General features: G+C 38.5%; 1 protein-coding gene across 1 annotated transcript in view; it reads left to right on the top strand.

Moving 5' to 3' along the window:
* Positions 1-21,203, top strand: part of CNTN1 (contactin 1) — a 244,415-nt gene extending 223,212 nt beyond the window's left edge. The window contains exons 24-25 of the mRNA XM_037390093.1: positions 158-314; positions 18,602-21,203. Coding sequence (XP_037245990.1) covers positions 158-314; positions 18,602-18,681 — 237 coding nt within the window. The 3' untranslated portion in view covers positions 18,682-21,203. The remainder of the gene's footprint in view (positions 1-157; positions 315-18,601) is intronic.
* The last annotated feature ends 1,963 nt before the right edge of the window (positions 21,204-23,166 follow it).

The following is a 23,166-nucleotide window of genomic DNA, read 5'->3' as shown; positions in this document are numbered from 1 at the left end:
GTAGAGTCGGCCACTAAGTTTTGAGATATATATATATATATATGCTTCATGTATAAATAAAAACCTAGTAATTTCTCATTGACACACTGTACATATGTAACTGTATTTTTATGAAAATGTAGCACTTCAGTAACTATACTTACTATGACTTTTCTAGGTACTTTATAGACCAGATGGACAACATGAAGGCAAGTTGTTTTCAACTGGAAAGCATACAATAGAGGTCCCAGTCCCCAGTGATGGTGAATATGTTGTTGAGGTTAGAGCACACAGTGAAGGAGGAGATGGAGAAGTAGCTCAAATAAAAATTTCAGGTGAGCAGATAACATCCCTTCTTCTTTCCCCCACTCCTTGGAAATCTTGGACTGCATGTTTTCCTCTTGCACACTATTCAGAGGTGGGCACACCATTCCAGTCCAAAATTTGAGAGGTGCGCTTCAATGGTGACTGCACTGAGAACTAGAGTTTATCTTAAATTATTTCTGAAGACTCATAATGCACACAGAACACTTCAGCAGCAGTCTAGTTCAGTCCTGGAAGCACTGCCAACCTTCCAAACATCAGACTGTTTCTACTGGTGCCCCCAGTTAGACTGTCACTTCTAGTGGTGTCCTACATGGTGCAGGCTGCAGGCTTAAGACATCAGCTTGCAATAATGCTACAGATCCTAGTACTAGTTGCCTCTCTCTGTATGTCATTCCTTTGTCGGCTGCTACTCAGAAGAAAGTAATTGAGAAAAGTGAGTAGTCCACAGCGATCCACAGACCAATTGGTAGAGAAGTTCCACTTTTCAGGGAAGAGAAGTGCTGTGACACAGGGTTAAATAAGCAATATGAAATGCAACATGCTCAACTTTAGAATGGTCAGGGTGATTATTGAAGAGGGGAAGGGAACATGGCTCAGGCTGATTCAACTTGTGCTCTGTGTTGACTCCAAATACGAGCTCAGACATGGTCTGCACATCTCTTTCCTGTTAGTTTTGTAATTTATGTACTGCCTTAGCCCACAGTGTATGAAGTAGAACATAAGAATAAATATCAAGGACTTGGACAGTGTCTTTACAAGGTTATGATATACACACTTGCATTGTATTCTTGTCTTTTTAATTAAAAAAATGAACTTGGGGAATAGTAAGGATTAAACATCAACAGCATTCTTGTCACACAGTCAGTGCAACGCGTGCCTTTTAAAAAAGCAATGCCAATGCTATATTATATGTGTACTGTCAGAGGAGCTGCCCGTTCCTAAAGGAGTGGACCTCTGATCTGCTGGTTTTCAATATGTACAGTTTATATCACCTAGTGTGCACTCACAGATATCACCATTTTTGCTTGTATGAAGCGTCTATTGCACTCTTGATCAGATGGAATCTGAAGGTGGAGAATCCGTCATTTGCTGGATACTTTGTTCTCATGATTAATCACCTGCACTGTTAACTATTTTTGCCTATTTTTTTCTCTATATTTGTCTGGGTTTGGGGTCTGGCCATTTTTTCTTTTTATAGCTTTTGTCTTTTTATAGATTAAAACTCTATAAAATGACAAGATAAAACTCTGTGAAAAAAAAATACTCTTTTATAGATTAAAGTCTTTTTGTGCCTGATATTTTCTCTCCATTAAGAAACGTATATAGGTCATTCAAGTGACTGTTCAAATGCTAACCAGACTGAGCATCTTGAATTTCTCTGTGATAACATTTTCTTCAAGTTTTAAATAATTGCGACAGCTCTTGTCTTCACCTCTGCTACTTCTGAGAATTTCTTTAGGAATGTAGACACTATAACTATATGCACTGTTTCAACTCTGTTGTCTGCAGAGATAGTCTCGCCTCCCTACACTTACTACTCCCAGCATTATTCATGAAAGGCTTTCGTTAGCCATTTATTTCCTTGCACTAGGCTATAAATTGGTATTCATCTCACCAGCAGCTCTAAATCCTTTCTGGAATCCTTGCTTTCCAGGATACAGTGTCCCATCCTGATCTGTGTGGCACATCTCTTTTTTCCTTAGTGTATAATTTTGCATATGGCTATAACAACATATAGTTGGTTTAAACGGCTTCTGTTTCCGTGATGCCTGGGTTTCTATATGAATGTGGTGGTGTTATCACTCTTCACTACTTTTCCATTTTTCATGTACACAGTTCCTTAGATGTGTACTTCTGATTTTAGTGAAAATGATCGGACTGTGTTTAGTCTGCTAATGTTCACAATGGAATTACACTTGAAATTCAGTGACCATTCTACAATAATTCTGTTTTGAAATCTGCCAGTGACTGAATTCTTAATCCATTTAGCATACACTCTGTTAATTGTTTGTACCATTTCCTATGAGAATGTCTTGGGGTACTAAGTCAACCACCTTGCCAAAGCTGTAATACATTGCATTATATTATCATGCCCTGGAAGAATCACTTTTCACATATTCTATGAGCTGAAAAAAAGTTGAAGAAACTGCTATCTGTAGGAATATCTCAGTTCATCTTTGTATGATACATATATAATAATCTATCATCAGTGTGCTGCAAAGACCCTTTTGGTAGCAGCAGATGGGTTACTTCCCAAACTGGGAGCATAACCATTATGTAAATACAATGCTGAAGCCCAGCTGGTCAGTCGTGCCAGTAAGGCCTGCCCCCAGCGCACCTGTGCAGAGTTAGCACCTCTGGGAGAGTCAGCGCTCTTCAAATGTTAATTTGAAGATTTTTGTATTCCTTTGTCTTCCGCACTGCAGACAAGGTTTCAGCCACAACTTCTACCATACCCCAGCTAGACAGAAGGGGACTGTGCCTCTGGTGGCCTAGATGATTCCCTGGGCTCAGTTTAGAAAAGGAGACAAAAGACAGGGTATTCTCTTTGGAAAACACAATATACAGAGGATTGGGCAAGCTTTTCAGGCTGTTTCTGTGCTCAAACCATGCTTTTTTTCAAAGAGCAGAATGATGTGTAGTTTTAAACACCTACACCTGCCAAATTACATCTGCTGTTTTATTCTTAAAGAGATTTTCCAGTAGTGCGACAGGGTTTAGAATATTTGCTCAAAAAGGGTGATAAAGTGTTGAGAAGCTTTTAAGTAATGATGATTTTTCTCAGACACTTGCAAAGAAGAGAAGATCTAATTTGATAGGAGTTTGTGCTCAGGTGGTCAACTGGCCGAAATGGAACTTACATGTTTACAGAGAGATGTAAACAATAGCTAAGGCAAAACATTATCATAGTCAGACAGGACTATTGCCTGATTTGACCTTTAGGCACCTGATTCCAGACTTTTCAAACCAAATTTATTTCCTGCATAAGTGAATGGGGAGAATTAATCAACCAGGGCAGGGGTTCAAAATAGCCTGGATGTTGGAATGACCAGATCTTGAGCAGCCTGGAAGGCTGCACCAAAGAGAGAGGAACATCTACAAAACTGATGTGTCTTCCAGGTCAGTGTTTTCCTGCTGTTCACTGAGTATCAGATCCAAAGTAATCAACATAATACACCTGAGTTAGGTGTCTAAGCTCCCATTATACTCAGTTGTCACATAGGGTGTAATACAGAAATGTAAACAAAGCCTGTAGCATTTGAGATGCTCCAGATTACCAAAGACATCCATGCAATGCTGGCAGGCATGATGTGATCCACAGGGGACATCAGGTCTTCTGGATCAGCAGCTGGAGGCCAGAGAGAACACCAGAAGATGTCTTTTGGCCCCCATTTCCAGTGTATGAATTGCACCCTTTTGCATTTCCTTGATTTGTGCGGCTCCTGTTGCAGTACTAGGCTACCGTGCTGTCAGCCTGTTGTAGATGTACTCTGAGCCATTCTTAGCACTTGCTGAGTTAGGTCAGAACTAAGTTTCAGTACAAGTTCAGGAACCCTAACTGGCCCTGAGGTCTTAACTTAGATATTAAAAATAGAGCATATTTTAACTAACAAATTTACATTTGAAAGTCAAATGTAAAAGAAACTAGAAATATGTTATTTCTAGCTCAATTCCTTGTCTAAGGGGAGAAACATTCTTTTATGTTTTCCTCATCGTCTTCCTTTTTCTCACAGAAAACCCAGTCACATGCTGAAGAGGGAGGCAAATGTCCTGCAGTAACTTTGCTCTCACATAACCAGTCAGCTTCCTACAGGGTACACTGTTTTAGTTGAGAATTATGTCAAGGAAATTTATCAAACACAACCATCTCACATGCATTTCTTTGTAGTGAAAATCTTGAAATATAAATGTTTATCATAAAACCACTTTCTGTAGATATGCTGAGCTGTATTTCAGCATACAGCTATAATCAGTGTAAAATACAGTCATGAACTGTTACATTTTACTGGCCAGTGCTTGTTGTACAGTTAGGGGTTTTGGGATATTTTTCAAGCCCATTATAGTAAATTAATGAGCTACACAATTTAAAATTCATTCTTGAGATACCACAACCAGTCAAAGGTTGGAACTACTTATTTAACCAAAGGAGTCTGTTTCAACGGCTAATAATAGGCTTATCTGTTTTCTTTGAAATCTGTTAAAGGCTGAGATATCTTTTTTGTCTCTTGCATGGTTTTTGGATTGCAGTGCTTCGTCATAATGCTAATATTAATGTAATCAAAGCAGTCTTGCAATCAGTAGGAACTGAGACCATGTGGTGCTTGGTTCTTTTCTCACTTCACTTGTGTAACTGCACTGGCCTCTGCAATTAATTTGTGCCAGAGTAGGGCAAAATAGAAAAAGACTCTCACATTTTAAAATTTCATCCGTGGGTGGGGGAGAGGACAGGGGGTAACTTCTGATTTGGGAAAATACTGGGGAAAAAGGAAGATACCATGCACCTTCATCTTCAAATAGAAAATCAGGTTAATGTCTCAGTTTAAATAGTGACATGGAGAAAGAGTAATTTATGTATTGTATATGCTTACATCAAGAGAACAACATTACAGCTTCTCTGTGTTTACTGCACACATATATATACACATATGAATGCCATTTGCCAGAGGCATGTTCTAGGATTCTGAAAAAGTATTTACTTTGAAGCATAGCTTTTTCAAAGGGAAATGCAAATTTTTTGCCTGTAATAACTCATACAAACGTCTTAAATATTTGTCATCATCACCATTATTATTATTATTGTTATTGTTATTATTATTATTATTATTATGGGACAATAATATTCATCACACATATTTGTATCAAGTAAATCAGGTGATCATTCACTTTTCATGTGGTATCATCAAAATCCTTTGATCATAATTTGAGAATGTCCATCTGTTACAAAGATAGTTGTCGTAATAAGAAAAAAGAACACCACAGGTAAAAATCGTAAGGAATGCTGATTAAAACAGTCCTTTAACTGATAACAGTCCTCTGTTACTGATTTTGGAACTTATGCATCTTAATAACAAGAATGTAGCAAAAAGCTTCTACTAAACTAAAAATACGTTTCCAAAAGAGCTCTGTTCTGAAAGAACAGTCATTTTCATAATGCATTTGCTGTTGTCTCACAGCTCAAAAATTAAGTAGAAAATACTCAGAATACCCTCTAGCCTGGTACATAAGTCTGCCTAAACCAACATACTCAATTCTCTAGTATTTCTCTTGATTTTCCTTCATCATCACACTTCATTTCATCACAGTTCTGATTTATCTTTATTGCCTCTTTCCAAGCCTTACTTTGACAACTAAAATTTGACAGTTCTATACATTGCAATGTATTTAGTGGTAGAACAAGCAGTTTCCTGAAAAGTCATATTCTTCTTCATTTCAGTTTCTTCTCTTTTTGTTGTATTTGAACTCAACAGTAGGACAGACCGCAGAAATGTTTTCCTATCTAGTTACGTTTTTTCAGTCTGCATTATCCTGTGATAATACCAATGCTGTTTATTTTGTAATTTATGTGTATTTATATGGGAAAGCCTGGATACACACAAAGCATGAATAAAACAAAATTTCATTTTTAGCCATAAGACTGTGGTTGACAGGCTTTATAGTTAGAAATTGGACATGTGTGTACATGGATTTAGAACACAACAGAGGTTTAAAAGAATAGTATCACACAAAACAAAGAGTAGGATAGGTTACTCAGCAGCAAATACTGACAAGACAGGAATCTGTAGTTGCTATACATCAGAAAACAGAAAAAATGGCCTCTGCTTGAAAAGGACCATGTAACTTCCTCCTGCTTTCATCTTCAGTCTGAGTTGCCACATGTCTGTCTGTGTGAGCTTGGGAACTGCCTGCAAAATCCCCACTAATGGTTGTACCACAGTCACATGAAGGCATGAGAACTCTGCAGTCCTTTAAACATTAGCAAAAGAAGAAATCTATGGCAACTTCATACACCCTGTTACATGTTGTAACTTGTTATGTGTTGGAGATCTTGCTTGCTATCCCCAAGCTTGCAAGAATGCTATAGGAAGGTGTGACTGTCATGAAAAACATATATTCTTGCTAGATCGCAGAAAGTAACAATACTAAAGATACTACAAGATGCTAAAAAAGATACTATAAAAGTATAGAGAAAATCACTGAGGATGACACAGCTATGGAGTAAATTCTGGGTGAGGCATGTGAGAGAGGCAAGGAGTCTTTAGCTAAAGTAAAGACGGCTAGTAAGGAGGTCAGGATCAATAGTAAGAGGTAAGCAGGGAAAGATCATTCACTTTTCTTCACATGACAGTACTCAGTAAAATTAGCAGGCAGCAGATTGAAAACTATCAAAGTAATACTATTCTGCATGGCACAAAATTAAATTGTGGAATTTCTTGTGACAGGATGTTGTGCAGGGCAAAGTTATAAATAGAGGGTTGGTCTGTCAGCCCTAATTTAAAACAGTCCTTTATTCAGCCTTTGACTCAGGAGCTACTGAACAGAAGCTACAAAGTAGCTCAGGAGCAGCTTTGACACAAGTGGGAAAGAATATATGTTCTGCGTGTCATGATTTTTTTTTTCCTTTCCGCTACATCTACTACAGACGCTGGAGTCAGTGTCCTGAGCTAAACGGGCCTTTGATCAGACTCACTGAACCTGATCATATACTCCCAGCTTCAAGAAAGTGTACTATGAAATGCCTGGATAACACTTAGCTGATGGATAAAGGATTAGTTCTTCATAAACCCTTAAAAACTTTCTTTACTGTTCTCACCAGCCTGGATGTTACCCAGCAAACAACGACTGACTTTTAAAAAATGTTTAAGGAGGAGAAGAGAAATAAATTTTGGTTTACTGTGCAATCAGGAATACCTTTTTAAAAAAAATTCAGCAAGCTTTTGATGGCCACTATTTCAGTAGGACCATCAATTCACCAATGAATTAAAGGTCTGACATTCAGTTTGGCTGAATATACTTCTTCATTAATTTATCCAACCATTGAGATATCATACAGGTACCTTCAGATTTTTTATTACACCAACACAGGAACACTGTACTCCTTCCCTTTTATAAAATAAAATGCTTGGTATTTTACATTCATTGTACTCTACCATTAGAACAAGATGGGGAAAAAAGATTGTTATTTAACTCTCTTACGCTTAAATGCAGCAACATAGCAAAAAAGAATATCACAGAAAAAATCACATAGCTCATAGAGTGAATGCCAAGATTAGTGTTTTGCTTTAATAGTGTAATCCCTTTGATGCATAATGATTTAATTTAATGCAAATGCATATTCTGCTTTCACCTCTTGGTAGGACATTTGACTATTGAACTATATTTATACAGTATTTTTAATTGCTTTGAGAATTCAAAGCCAGCCAAATAACATTTAGAGTGATTTAAAGTAATCTTTGGAAGACTCATCTCATTAATTTTTTCCCCCTTAATAATCTAGACAGGATTGCAGGCATGATCACAGGGGTGAAGGAATGAAGAAAGGAATACTTTCTAGTCATGACGATTCTTAGGTGTTTTAATTTTCAGTAGCAAGACGTGGAACTGCCTTATTCAAATCCTTGTGGTATTTTTCAGTTCAGCGGTTACTTTTTATGGGTGCCTTGGAGTGGTGGCATACTCATACCTCTCAGGTTTATGCACCTAACCTAGCCAGACTCCTTTTCTTCTTAGCAAGGAGAGTGATTCAGAAGACCTAGGTTAGACATTGCTGTAAAATACCTTTTGATAAAGCCTCTCTCTTAAGAGAACAAAATCCAGTGATTCTTTGACAAAGGCAGCAGTGATAGTTTTCCAGTTACTTCAGTGGCAACGTCTGAGGGACTTTTAGAAACACTCTAGTAGTAAGGAAGGTGCACAGCTCTTTAGTTCAGTATTAAGGAAGTATCATAGCATCTAGTTCCTTTAATAAGCACCAAGGTCTAGCATGGTGGAGAGAGGCGATCTAACAGAAGCACATAACTGTATTAACAGCAGTTAGAAAGATGATGAATCCAAAGTCTTGGTGATGGCAGATGATATAATGTAGGGCAGTGGCCAGAAATTGCAATTTGGGAGGTTCAGTCTGGACATCAGGAAGAACCTCACCCAGAGCGCAGTGCAGCACTGGAGCAGGTTACCCAGAGGGAGTCTGCAGTTCTTAGCTTCGGGGATTTCTGTGACTCAGCTAAGCAAAGATGCAGCTGACAACATCCAGTTTTGGCGACAGCCCTGATGTGAGTGGGTGGTCAGACTAGACAACCAGGTGCAACCAGGTACAACGAGGCATTTTGTGCTCCTGAAAACTGATAAATGTTTCATTAGAAGTACATTTTGCACTGTGGTTATTTGGCAGGTTTGTATTCAAGTATAAATAGATATATTTGTTGCTACAGGTACAAAGAGTAGATAAAATCACATATTTGCTAGCTTGAACTTACCTTTGAGTGCCAGTGACCATACCAAATACTTGTATTTTGTGCCCTTTTTGTACAGAGAGATAGATTTAGATATATTAAATAGTGCATCTTATTCCATACTGAAATGCTCCGTGCCCTTTTCAGAATACTTGAGAGACTTCAATGTCAAAATGTTCTTGCCTTTAAAGATTAGTGCCATATATTATACTTTCACTGAGTTCCAAACCCTGTTCATAGAAGCCAGAGATGATGAGTTGACAACAGAGTTCTTAGAAGTAGGCACTGGAAGAGTGCTACTTGTTCTGTCTTCTGTGCCTCTTCAACACAATTATATTAAGCCAGTGGGAAAGGAAGGAGGAGTTGTCAGAAGCATCCTTCAATTAAGTTCATGTGAACATTTCAGAGTATCAAATTTGGTGCTTGTGGCTCTAGCTAATTGAGTGACTGAAGTAAGAACTTTATCAGGAGAGAAATTCTGTTAGATTAGTTTATAAATTTCTTCTCCAGAAGCATGACAATCTGCTTGATTTTTAGCTTTTCAATTTCTGGTGTTTCTAAATCAAAGCTGTGAGCCATTTTAGGTGTGTTTTAGAAAAATCCGTCTTCCTGGACTCAGGGCAGGAACAACTTGAGTAAAAGACTACTTGAACTATATTGTATATGAGGAAATATTTTGATGATACAGGATATATATTAAAAGACATAATGATCCTTTCTGTGCTTAAATTCTGTAACTCAGCATGATGTTTTAATGCAGCTGAGCAGAAATACATGAAATGTGGAATTTGATGCAGCAACATAAGTCACTCATCTGAAGAGATGATCAGCTGTTTAAAGCTGGGTTTAGGCACTGCTGGCTCATTTAGATATTATCTGTAAAAAAATGTTTCCCTGATTTATTTCTACATGAGAAGATTTTTTTCTCTCTCTCCCTAAACCAGTTATTTAATGGATTTCTAAGTTATTTTCTATAATAATAGAACCCAGCGATGGGGTGTTTCAAATCTTTTTCTGACATTATGGAGGTAAAAAGCTTTATCTGGCTTTAAAGGAAGTGTTTACACTCAGTTACAATGGCTGTTAGTACTTCTGTATCAGGACACTAAAATTATGTGCTCAGCTGGAGGGGCACGCAGTACTAATCACAGCCTTTTCTGTGTCCTCACAATCCAAAAATTACTTTCTTAGAAAGCCAAATGGAGTTGCCAACAAATGTATCAGAGTAGGAACAATTTCTACACTAACCCCCTACTCATTTTTTAATGTGTTCTTGCTAGTTTCTACCATCATCTGTTTCTCCTTTTATTTTACCCATGTTTGGAACTGGGAAAATCGGAGCATTCCCAGTAAAGATTTTGTATTAACCAGTGTACCTTTTCTCTTGTTTATGCAGCCCTCTAAGATCCTTCATCCTGCCTGTTCCTTTCTGTCTCCTTTACCAGACAACCTGCTACCCAGCTACCTTAGAAAATTGTATTGACCTTTCTGGTTTAACACTACCCAGTTCTTCAAAGTGTATCCTTATCAGTAAAAATTACATTATTTTGCTCTGGAGGCACTTCCTAGGCACTGTTTGCTCTCTTCCTTTATGCAGTAACTTTCATGCCTGAATCAAGATTTTCTCTGGCTTGCTGAACAGCAAGGCCAAATTTAAGCTGAGCTGGCCTGTTGGAATAACTTATTTTCTTTGCTGCTTCTCAGTCCACTGGTTGCATCAGTGACATATTCGCTGTGTTGCTTCCCAGCCCTGGGTGATTCTGTTGCTCCTTGCTTGCTGTGCTGCTGCACTCAGGGAGCAGAGGGAGGGAAGCTGTGTTTTGGGAGCACTGCCTGCCTTCCAGTTTACCTTCCTCTTTCTCAAGGGCTGTGTGGTGATGGGACTTACCTATAGGCAAAGACTGTATAACACATGATCAGCTTCATGAGTGTGAGCCCTGCACTGCACTGTGCATGCTGTGCAGGTCTTGTCACATGCTGTGGAGGGATGGCAGCCTTTCCCTACCATGAAGCAAGCACTGTCATCCAGCCCGTTGAGATTGGGTGCTTCTACTCTTGTAGAAGCTGAGGGCATCCTTCTTCATCTGATATGTGAGCCAGGCGTCCAGGCTGAAAGATGAAGATTTTTAAGACAGGCTTTTAATGTACCTCAGTGATTATATGTGCCCCATTTGTTCCCAAGAACTCAGAAATTCCAAAATTATGGTGCGGGGTGGTTTTTTCCCCATTTTTTTCCCATTAATTCACCACCATTTTGCACCTGAAGAGTTTCTACTGTTTTCCCATTGTACTGTGTGGTTGTTTAAATGTGGACTATTTGCAAGTGAAAAGGAATGACACATCTGGTGTATGCTTGGGGTGAATTTATTTGTAAAAGCATTCAAAAACCCCTGTTTTCTTGAACAAGGAAGAGCAGGTTCCTCACTCAGAAATCCCAAGACACACCAGCTGGCCAAAGAAAATCTGTTGGTTTTCTTCTGTTCAGGGTTACAATGAAACTTCCTTTTCTGGCCTCCCATTTTTCCCTAAAAAAATTAGTCCTTTTTGATGAAAAACTTGTCAATGGCTCTCTCAGGGGATGACTGAATTCCTCTGAATGACTGCCAAAACCGTAATTTCTGAGGCAATGCAGAATAGATGTATGTGGGAACTTTTACAGCCAAGTGTTTTGCCCCACCAGACAATCAGTGTAATCACAGATAAGCTTTTCTATAGGGGCAAGCTGCTGAAACTCACTCCGAGCTCCTCCTGCTGCTTCAGCAGGCAGTTTCCAGCAGTCAGCACCTCGTCCTAGATGAGCACATGATTCAGCCTTCCTTGGCCTGGCAGTATTCCTGGTGAGCCAGTTTGTCTGGAGTGACCGCTCACAGCTGGAGAGACAGGGCAGATGCTGAAAGGTATGACAAGCCTTTTAAGTCATAGCAGTGATCCTGAAACCCACAAAATTCTTGTAAAGTACAATACAACTGTTGTCTGGGTCACAGGAGGACCTCCGTAGTTGTTCTTGCTATTACTTGTTGAGTATACTACTTTAAAAGTGTACATTTAAAGTTATCTGTCATCTTCTACTTAGCTCTCCGTGCAAAAGAATCTGTGATGAACATTAATATATGTGAAGGGGAAGAAGTATTTCAGAAATAGTCTACATTTATTGACAGTTGCCCACTAGCCTATGGACTAAAAATTATCTCACTTTCCTCAGAGTCCAAGGCATCTTTTCATTTTGGCAGCCCAGGTCTGTAGCAGGGCCGGAGTTGATGGAAAAGAAGCCCCTGCTGCTGCCTGCCTACACTGCCAGCACACCAGGTGCCATTGCCAGAACAAAACAACGCGCTTACTTGGCTCTGGCGTATGGATTTTCAAGCAGGAGAAGACGTACTAAACCATGGGATGGACAAACCACCCAGACCATCAGCAACACTTCAAATATGTTTTTAATGTTCTCTTTCTTTATCATATCATAGTTTTAAAGCTGTTCCACAGATGCAAACCACACAGCACAAAGCATGGGCAGATGCATGACAGCATTATTTCCATCCTATATATCTACTCTGCTGCAAAACAGTAATTCACAGGGTTGTGAATTACTCCATAGCACCTTTCTTGAAAGGTTTATGGCAGAGGTAAGAGGAAAATTTCCTCGTGCCCAAACAAAGGTATTCCTAGACAAGGGAAAGTTGGACCCATGACTTAGCAGTGATGCCAGTGATGCAAGATAAGCATATTCTAATTAGTTTAGTTATTTTCCATTTACCATTAATAGGGATAACAGGATTTAAATCATGTCAGCTGATACTAGCTATTTCGTTTGCATTAGTCTTTTATGAAGACAGTATTTCCAGCTGGGAAAAGTGGATTTTCTTTTCAGAAACTAGTTGACAGAACTACAAACTCAGCCACTTCTTTTATGCAGTGTAGTTTAGCCTGAAGAAATTCCATTTCTCCATTCCTGCTTTCCTCTTCTACCTGGGTAAATATAAAAATACTCATAAAACAGGTATTAATGAAACCTAACAGATGTTGAAACTAACAAGTGGAGCAGGCAAAAGTCACTTTTTTCTTTATTTTCAGATGGCCTAACTTTTTTCCAGAGAAGTGGACAAGCTTAGTTAGAAGCAAGGAGAAGCAGAATATGAGAAGGCTTTGCATTTACCTTTCTTAAAATAAAAAGGAGACATATAAAACCAGATAGCTCCAACAGAAGATTGGTCCTTGGATCCTGGACCAAAAGGAGAATATGATTTACAGGAAAATGGGTGGATGTTTGGCCATTCATTCAGAAAAAAGAAATCTATTTTGCAAAACACACACAAAGGCAGACACATTTCTATACAAATTATAAAATTTACATTACAAACTTAAATCCTTTATGAATCACATAAAATATCAGTCCTGGTAAGAAAAATTTCTCTTTTCCTTACTCTTACTAAATGTATGATAACTTGTGTCGTGCAAAATGTGTTGCAGCGACTGTATCATTCAGATAGCAAGTCTGCATCTACCTGAACAATTTGTGGAGCACAAGGGGAGTGAATCTGTGGAGAGAAAGAGTGGCACTGAGTATTCAGCTCCACACTCTGTGTTCATGTCAGGTTTTTCTTTGCGCTATCTCTAATCCGGTCCTGCGAAATAAACCCTAATAAAAAGGATGGCTGAGATACTCACTTTAAAAACACGCTCCTCCTCAAACTAGAACAGTCATGTAGGCATCCCCCTTGATGTTCAGTACCTGGAAACTAAGAGAACTGATGTCATTTAATACAAATTAATTCTTCAACAATCTTTCCTGACAGCAAAAGCAGAGAAGGAGTTTCGCCACAACAGGATCAGCTCATGATTTGCCAAGGAATAGATTGTAGTTTGTATATGTTGGCAGGACAAACACTTTCCCACTGAGAAAGAGAAGTTATTCACCTATGACAACTTCACAGATGACCAGTAACTAATTTCCAGGTTCACAGATCTGATGGAAGTAAGTTTTCTAAACAGGCCTCTATAGATATTTATTTTTTTTTACAATCCAGTATAAAAAGATACTGATGTTGGGAAAAGGGCCAAAAATGTCATATCTTAAAGATAAGTAACATTTAAAGAAAATAATGATGTAACAGCTTGTTACAAAGGCTTGGAAAATACATCAAAGTCTGAACTGTTTCTTTTAGGCATTAAATAGATTTCATGTCTTTTGAGAATAATTGGAAGACTTGCATACTGTTCAAGACGTCAGTAAAATCTAGGATCTCCATTCAGAAATGTAAAAGATTTCATCCTAGACTTTATGTGATTGAAATGGCAACAAAGAATTTAAAATACAAATAGAGGGCTGTCAATTTGTGGGACTTTACCAGGAGTTCCTGGTAAATGATATGTAAAGATCTTGCTGAAGGAAAACCCGTCCAGCTGTTGTTCTCTTAATTTACTCAAATAAATGACCACTTGTGAGAAAGGCTGCGAGAACAGGAGACAGGAAAAAAGTTCTGTTAACTGCACACATCCTATACAAATTCTATTTGATGTTTAACTACATTCTGAGTGTATGTTTCTGCAGATGGTTTAGTCCTAGGCTTAAAAATATGAGCTACAGAAACTCTATAGCAGACAGTAGTAATTCCTCCATGGGAATGCTGCAAGATTTCACAACTTTTGCTTCAGGCTGTTGGAAAAAAAACCAAACAAATTTAAGATGTGTGTTTGAAAGAAATAAACTATGTGTGGATATTAGAGTGTGTTAGAGGGGTAGTTAGGTTATGTGATACTGATAAGGTTTTGGTCTTGGCTTTGATGAGTGTAGTTTGCAATTGCATGCACACTGGATAAGCAAGATGCTGGTTGAGAGGAGAGATCACACTTTATAACTCTGAAGGGGAGAATGAATCTTTAAGTGCTAAATGTATCCAGCTCATACCTGGACAGACTTCAGAAGGAGCTTAATAATCCTTCTGTTTTAATTTACCTCCACATGTTTATTTGTGCACATTCATTAAGTCTTTATCTGGCGTTTCTCTAGTTTCTAAAGATTGTTAAAACTGACAGATCACAATTGCATTACTGCACAGAATTAAATCTGTAGTCTGCACTCAGGTAAAACTTAGCATTAATTTCCATTCATGGGCTGCTGGAGCGTACTGGCTGTCATGCAGTGGTGAAGGGTGTTTCCAGTAAATTATGATTCCTGACATGTAGGTCAGTAATCTAACAAGCAAAAAGAGGAGATGATCTGTTTAATGTGTATTTGTCCTCCTAATGTTCTGTTAATGTGCTATCTAAGGGTAGGATTTGCCCTATTGTGGAAAGCTGTTATACACATCTCTGCAGCAGTGCCTAAACCTTGTGAAGAACTGCTGTAATGGAGTGAGCTTCTAACTATTAATTCTGGAGCCAGTGAGGCACATCTCAGGGCAAGATTTGTTATTCCTTTCTCTTTGTAGGACAGTTACATGCAGATAGAAATTTCCTCATACTTGCTTATCATTCAGCTTCACCCAGCAAAGTTTTTTTCATGTTTGCCTTCATTGGAAGCATTCAAAATACGAGTTTAGTTGTGTCTTTGAAACTGCGTTATCCTGGTCTGACAAAGGCAGAACACATTTTCAGTGGATATTTTTAAATATGGGATCTGGATTATCTTTTTTTCCTGTGGCTATTATTCATTAAGAGCCACTACATTGATTTTTAGGGATAAAGACTACAGAAAAGATTAATGTCTCATAAATCACTAAAAAATACAGATAAATATATCCCCATACTTTCCCAGTTGCCGAAATGTGCAGTTGTTATGTATGAGGATGTATTTGAGTGTACATTCATATTCATCTTAAGCATAAAATGCCTCTGTTTATAGATACTTACAAAAGCAATCTTCCAGTATTTTCCTTAACTTTAGCTCTCACTGAGGTGAACATACTACTTCCTATGGAAAAATGTACTATTCATAGAAATGTACTTTTTACAGATTAATTGAGCTGATGAAGAAGGTTTGATAGGTCTCTTGTCTTGGTTTTCCAAGTGTTTGGATATCAGAAAGGACTTAGGAAGAAGTCTTGACTTCAGAAAACATCCCTACAGCAGTAGAGGAAAGGGTAGGAGCAGAGAAGAGTTTTGAAGTGTCAGAAGCAAGAGAAAAAGGGTGGAGTTTAGTATGGGGGACAGCAAGGAGAGTGGAGCAGCAGAAAGACTTTATTTAAGTAAGGACCACAGTCAGGAGGAGTAGGGTGGTGGACGTACAAAGAAGGGGGACAATAGGAGGAATATGGCTGAAATTGGAAATAAATTCTGTGGGGAAAGCTCTAAAATCATGGCTTGCTGGCAGATGCTGTGGGCTTTCTCCCTGGTGAGATAATGCAGAAACCAGGATCATCTAAAAATACTCGTTTCCACTTTCTGTGGTAGAAATGGGAAGAGAAACAGTTGTCTTCATCTTGGAGGCTGACCTCTGAATATATATCCCTGAGGGGGTCTGCATAGAGCTTCATCCATGGGTCAGGAGACATTGCCTTTCTAATAAGACTTAAATTCACCACTGAAGCCCAATAAACAAGTCGGGCCTTCTGTTTGCCAGTGGCTTATGGTCCCCTTTTTGTTAAGTGATTTGCTGGGTGACAAACTGTACATAAGTGCATATGTGCAGCAGTAGGCACATCCTGTTGTGTGGCATTTGGTCACCTCATAAGCATACTAGCATACTTCTGTTCCTGGGGTGGGGAGGGCACACACTCCTCTAACGGCTTCTCTAGAGAGAGAGCACTGAGATGAAATGTACCTTTAGACCCAGCTCTGCCCAGTGAGAACATACCCATGCTCTTTATATCCGCTGAAACATGATTATTCCCACCATACCAATGCTCAGGATTCAGTTCCTAATACTGTATTGTATTGAAGTATTCTAATAAGCCAGCTGTGAGGAAAGAAGACCAAGCACTCTAGTTTGGGATGTGCTCCCAACTGTCTTTCTGAACAACTGCATGAAAGCTGCCGGTGTTTGGAGTGGGGCTGTTTAAAGCCAAATGGGAAGAGTAGATAGTGCTGTGAACATGAGGGACTGCAGATGAAGGCTCAATTAAATGACTCTGCAAAGAGGAGAAGCTCTGCCCAGTATGAAAATTAAGACTGTATATGATCATCCTTCTTCTTTGGGGGACAAAACTTTCATCTTGGAATTGCAAATAGTACATGTATGGTACATCAGAGAGGATGCTGATCTGAAGGACGTCAAACCCACAGTGTATTGAGACATATTGTGAAAAACCCATGAGAAAAAAACCTCTGCAGTTATATAGGAATCACAAAAGACTAAATGCTATCACTTTCATCTATCCACAGAAAGCTGATGGGCTGGTGAACTCTGAAGTTTTCTTATTTGGACTTAATCAACAAACTTCATAAAAATGTTTTTTTGTTATCAGCTAGTTTTCTTACTTTCTCCTTGTTATTGTGGGTAGGAAATAGTGTAAGAAAAAAACACTTGAAGGTAACTTACAGGTGTTTATTTGGCCAGATTCTCACTTCAAACCAGCATTTTTTTCACCCTCAGTTTTGCTAACTTAAAATTAGTAAAGTACATTATTAATAGGAGGTTTAAGATAGACACAAAATGAAGAATTAAGCTCTTTATTTATACTGAAAGATGCAGAAACTTCTGCGGCAAACAGGCAAAACCTACAGATCTGTCATTCTGGGAGCCTGCATGGTGCTGGACCAGATAATGTGACTTACTTGTCCTTACAAGAGGTCTGATGAGAAAATGTAAATGCTTTTTTTGGGACTTTAAATTCTATGAAAGAATACTTGAAATTTGTCATACTGTGCCCGTTGTTAGGTAAAACAGGGCTACCTGCTGAAATCTGTGCCATTTGGTTCACGTGTTACTTTTTCAGTATGGTTTTTCCTCATTTAGTCAACCATCTGCTGGAGAGCCACCCAGCGAGACAGTTCCAGCAGCTCCTCAGGACTGTCACCACCGCCTGCAAGCACTTCTGTCCTTAGACTGTGTTCAACAGCAAGATGAGCAGTCAGCTGGGTCCTGCACTGCTCACCTACCCACTACCATCCTGACCTAGATGAGCCCTCTCTGGGTTGAAAGAATAGCCTGTTCTCTAGTTCCTTTGGCCCATCTCCAAGACTGACAGCCAGGCACAGTTTGGCTGGGTTATTTTCTCATATAGATGCTTCTTAACAGGGAGCTGGACCATGGCAACACAAGCCATTTGACATAATGGCAACTCTTATGCCTGTTTTCCACAGTGAGTCACGTAAAGTTTGTAAGCTGTCAGTTAATATTTTTTGTCTTAAAATATTTGTTTAAGAAAGACCCTTGTGACTTGTAACAGATGTAAATGCCACACTGCTATAAATCAGCCATCTGGACTTCGTAATCTGGCAGACGGACTGGGCTCTTTGACATCTCTCAGATTATTGCTGATCATACGAACATTAACATTTCTAAAGGTGTCTCTTTGCTTTGTCACATTTCAAAGACTCCATTAATTTTGTTTTCACATGTTTAAATATTTATTTTGACCTTTTACCTCCTGGTATAACCTCCTGGCTTGCTGGACCGGCCAAACCAAAATACGCTGATGTGTTCTGAATGGCCTTGCTGCTTGTATAAACACGTTGCATAAACACCTCTTGCAGAACAAAAGAGGGGATTCTCTGCTGTACTGCAGCAAGTCTCTTTGTCTGTTTCAGATTATCCATACAGGTAGGGGCCGTGCTGAGGGACACCAGCTGGTTTTCCAGCCTTCATACCCCACATTCTTGCTTGCATTCAGGGTTGTTCCCCTCCCCCCGCCATCAGTATTGCTGAAGTAAGACCGAGGTGGTGGTGTTATCTGTTTGATATGCAGGTGCCGATGCTGGAGTGCCGACTCTGCTCCTGGTCCTGGTGGTGCCTGCCCTGGGTGTCCTTGCCTGCTCGGGATTCTGAATGTAGCTGGGTTTACCTTGTCCTCCGCCTAACACAAGGGACTCCTTTTGAAGATGAGGACCGCAACTCTTTTTGATTCTGTGGCACCATCCTAAGCCAAATAAATTACACTTTAAAGTAAATTACCCTACAATTTCCTGTGAACTTTAAGAGGACTGAGGCATCCAGGAACTCCTTCATGAAGTAAATCAACTTTTGAAAGGCTAAGAAATATTTTTAACTTGTTCCAATATGCCTTATAAAACACTTATGCTGATCTGTGACAGTTGCATGATTTGGTCCAATGGGGCAAGTTACAGTGTTAAAACCCAATAACATAGGCTGTACAGTGAAAGTAAAATCACCATACGTAGGTGCTTTAACTTGAATAACAAATCGTGAAATATAATAGAGATTGAAATGTTGATTGTATGTGATAAATGTAAGAGTACTACGTCTGTCTGTACTATCCTATATGTTTTGTGTACTGCATATTTTTGAATGGCCCCATCATCATTTATTGGGATTACTGTTTTTTAGAGAGACAGTCAAAGCAAAAACATTTCATTTTTCTAGAGCTATATTTCTTGAGGCTATTGGATAGAATTTGAAGGACTTGAAATAAAAATCAGTGACAAGGAATTTTTTATTTTAAATATAATCAGAACACCTGAGATGTGCACAGCATGCTTAGCTTAAAGGAATTTACCTGTGCTTCACTGACACATGATTTACTATATTATTTTCTTAAAACCGTTCTGTTGAAAAATTGTTATGGTCATTGTTGCTGATTTTAGGAGTCAAATGTCAGCTTTCAGGGAAGCAACATAATGTATTGGTTTTGATTTAGTATTATGACTATTATTATTATTATTATTATTAAGGTAGCAATATAACACTGAGGAGTTTGGAGAGGGAGTCCATGTTAAGATCAGCCAAATGGACCATGAAATGGTAGGAAACATGTTATTTTTTAAAGTGAAAAGATTTAAAATATATTAAAAAAATGAAAAAGATATACAATAAATGGCAAAAACAGAGTAGCACAGTAAAAAAAAATATTATATTTACATTTTTTATGCTGCAGATGCCAGATGTTACCTTCCTGTAATGAAGGTGTACATTTGGGAGAATTATATGCTTTTTCCAAGAACTTGATATTATTCTAATGTTCATAGTGTTGTAAATAAGAGTTTTAAAGTTCTGAGACCGTTTCCCTATTTGACAGAGTACTGAATGATCCAACTGTGTGTTAGTACATGAAAGTCAGATCCCAACTGTTAGTCGAAGCTAAATGTTTACTATGGCCTTTGCAAAATGGGAACTCTACTAGAGACAGAATGTTTTTGTTCTGACTGTGTCTAGAGTGTTTCAGTGTTGGGTTTTTTGTTGATTTGTTTGAGGTTTTTTTAAGTTGTTAAAGAAATGCACATTCCTTTCATTTTCCATGGTGTGCTGGGAATTAGTTTGAGTGTGAATGTTGAAGAAACACAGTGATACTGAATCAGCTGGCTCAAGTAATAGTGCAATGTCTGATGCTTCAAGAATTATAAGCTTTGAATCATATTTTATTAGCACAACCTTGCTAGCTACTTAGAAATAGATTTTATCTTTTTAGAACTGATACTGTAGAGGTCCGTAATAATAATATTTACATGAGGCAAGAATAGGTCTATTAATAATTTACACCCCCTTCTTTTATTTGTATAATTTTGTACTATATATTTACATGTAAAAGTGTAGAGTCTTCATTAAGAAATATCAATAATACTGTTTTAGTTTAATTTTAACTGTTTGTTACAAGATGAAAATTTTTTAAATAGGTGAAAGTGATAACTTCCCTATAGAGGAATGTCAAAGTGTCAAACACTACTGAGTTTCATAAATTGTGTAATTATTTGAAAGAGAAATGAGCTGTCTTCATACATAAGAAACTAATACGCTGTAAGCCTTCTGTACAAAAACAAAAAAAAAAGTGTTTTATTGTGTTTCATTTGGTTTGGTTCTTTTGCAGTATGACTCATTTTTATATAATCTACAACCACAACTAAATCTTTTGCCAAATGCATGATTGCCTTTTACTTTTCTAATACACGGTGTAAAAAGCAAAACTGTTTAGTTTTTGCATGGATATGACCTGGGAAGGAAAGCCACTTCTTTTTTTCAAATCAGCAACACAGATGAGGTAGGTCTTACATACTGATCAGGTAGTTGGAGATTTTTCTGTTTCGCATAATTGTGTAAATTTGACTGGGACCTTCAGTTTCAAATTGTTGTCAAATAAAACTAACTAATGTATCATCTGCTATAAAATGCAAGGTTCTTAATTAAAGTTTATATAGATAGACATATTTGTTGTTTCTTTATATTTCAGAAAAATTGATATTACTATTATTTGATACTGATGAATATTGAACTGTTTTTTTAGTTACTTTTTATCTTTTTTTTTTTTCAAATGAGTAGAGCAGGACCGTGCTTTGTCCTTTTTATGAATGAAAAGTAAATTACAATTAAATAAATGTATTAATGTTACTCAAAATACAGTAACTGTCTTTTGAATTGGAGCTTTCTAATTTTCTAACAGCGACATGGCCATCTGTGATGGTAAAGGTGTGGATGGAATGAGGTCCTGTGTATCCCTGCCCTGCCTTCCTGTGGATTTTGCTGGAGTTAGACTTTTGTGGGATAAGAGTGGCTGTTTTACTTTGGTTATAGGTGATATAGACAGAAAGATTTTCCTGATGTCAGTGACAGAGCACCTCCTGAGAGTTTTTCAGCAGTTTTGGAAGCAAGAGTTAACTGAGCAGAGTATTTTTCAGGTAATGTTTTATACTCCAGTAGATATATGTCATGGTTCAACCCCAGCCGGCAACTAAGCCCCACACAGCCACTCACTCACTCCCCCCTCGTGGGGCAGGGGAGAGAATCAGAAAAGTAAAAGTGAGAAAACTCATGGGTTGAGATTGATAAGTAAAGAAAGAGCCACGTATACAAGCAAAGCAAAACAAGGAATTCATTCGCTACTTCCCACTGGCAGGCAGGTGTTCGGCCATCTCCAGGGCAGCAGGGCTCCATCATGCATAACGATCACTTGGTAAGACAAAACACCATGACTCCTCCCTTCTTCCTCCCCCAGCTTTATAAGCTGAGCATCGCATCGTATGGAATATCCCTTTGGTCAGCTGGGGTCAGCTGTCCCGGCGGTGTCCCCTTCCAACCTGTGTGCACCCCCAGCCTACTCACTGGTGAGGTGCTGTGAGGAGCAGAAGAGGCCTTGATCCAGTGTGAGCACTGCTCAGCAGTAAAACCCCCATCCCTGTATTATCAACACTGTCTTCAGCACAAATCCAAAACATGGCCCCATACTACCTACTATGCAGAAAAATAACTCTACCCCAGCCAAAACCAGCACAATGTGTTGCGAAGAAAGACGTCTGAAATGGCAAAACTTCATACCGATTAATTGCTTTGTCATCGCAATAGCTTCAAGAGGTAACGTCAAGTATAACTGAGATACTGCCTGCCTTTCAGGGTCATGTTCAGGCCTTAAAATGCAGTGGTGTTACTGAAATCTCGGAATGAAGAACTTATCGACACCAATGTGATGTAGATAAGCAGACACTTCTTTATTGACGGCCGGGTGCGTGAGTGAGTCCTCTCACGATCGATGCACACCATGGTTCAAAATCATACACCTTATATAAAACTCAGTCATACATATTCATTAAGTATTCATGCATAATCATAATATTTCCCATAAATCATTAACATACTCTCCTACCATATCCGATTCTGCGCAGTAAAGGTTAGAAAGGTCCAAAAATGGGTCTGGGGTACGATTTGGGTAGGCGGTATATGAGCCGGTGGTCTCAATCTTCCCCTGCCGGAATTACCTTTGACTTAAGGTAACTGTTTCTTGGCCGGCAACTATGGGTTGCTTCACTCGACTTTCCCCAGTTCACATTAATTCTCATTTTGACATTTGAGTACATTCTCCTAGGTTGCATATAAACAATCATCTCAAATCTTAAGTCTGTTATCTAAGTTCTAAACATTCCTACTAGGTGATTCTGACCAATTCCTCCGGCCTTGGTATGGGGCTGTACAGAGGATTCTTATAGCAGCTTTTACTATATAAGTTTCATTAAAATATATTTCTTATCCTTCTATATTTCTATTACATAATTGATTTTATAAAATCAAATAATCAATCAAATGAAGTCAATCAATCTTAACTTATTAGCAAATCTATAACAGTGGCACATAAGAAGTCGGTGAAGCTGACAGTCACATTGCAGAACTTGGTTTCTTTTATCTTCAGAGATACCGAATGAGAAGAGTCAATGAGAGTGTCCTTGTGTCCTGCACTGAAAAAGCTGTCTAGATAACTGGAGCAGGGCTCCTCATTTAACAGGGCTCAGTTAAATGGGGAGGAGGAGATCATTGCTACTTTGATGAGGTACATTTTGAATTTTTATCTCGGTCTCTAAGAGAAATAAGAGTTTG

Source organism: Falco rusticolus, chromosome 5 (assembly GCF_015220075.1).
Source record: "Falco rusticolus isolate bFalRus1 chromosome 5, bFalRus1.pri, whole genome shotgun sequence".
NCBI classification, from domain to species: domain Eukaryota; kingdom Metazoa; phylum Chordata; class Aves; order Falconiformes; family Falconidae; genus Falco; species Falco rusticolus.
This window is presented reverse-complemented; position numbering and strand designations above follow the sequence as displayed.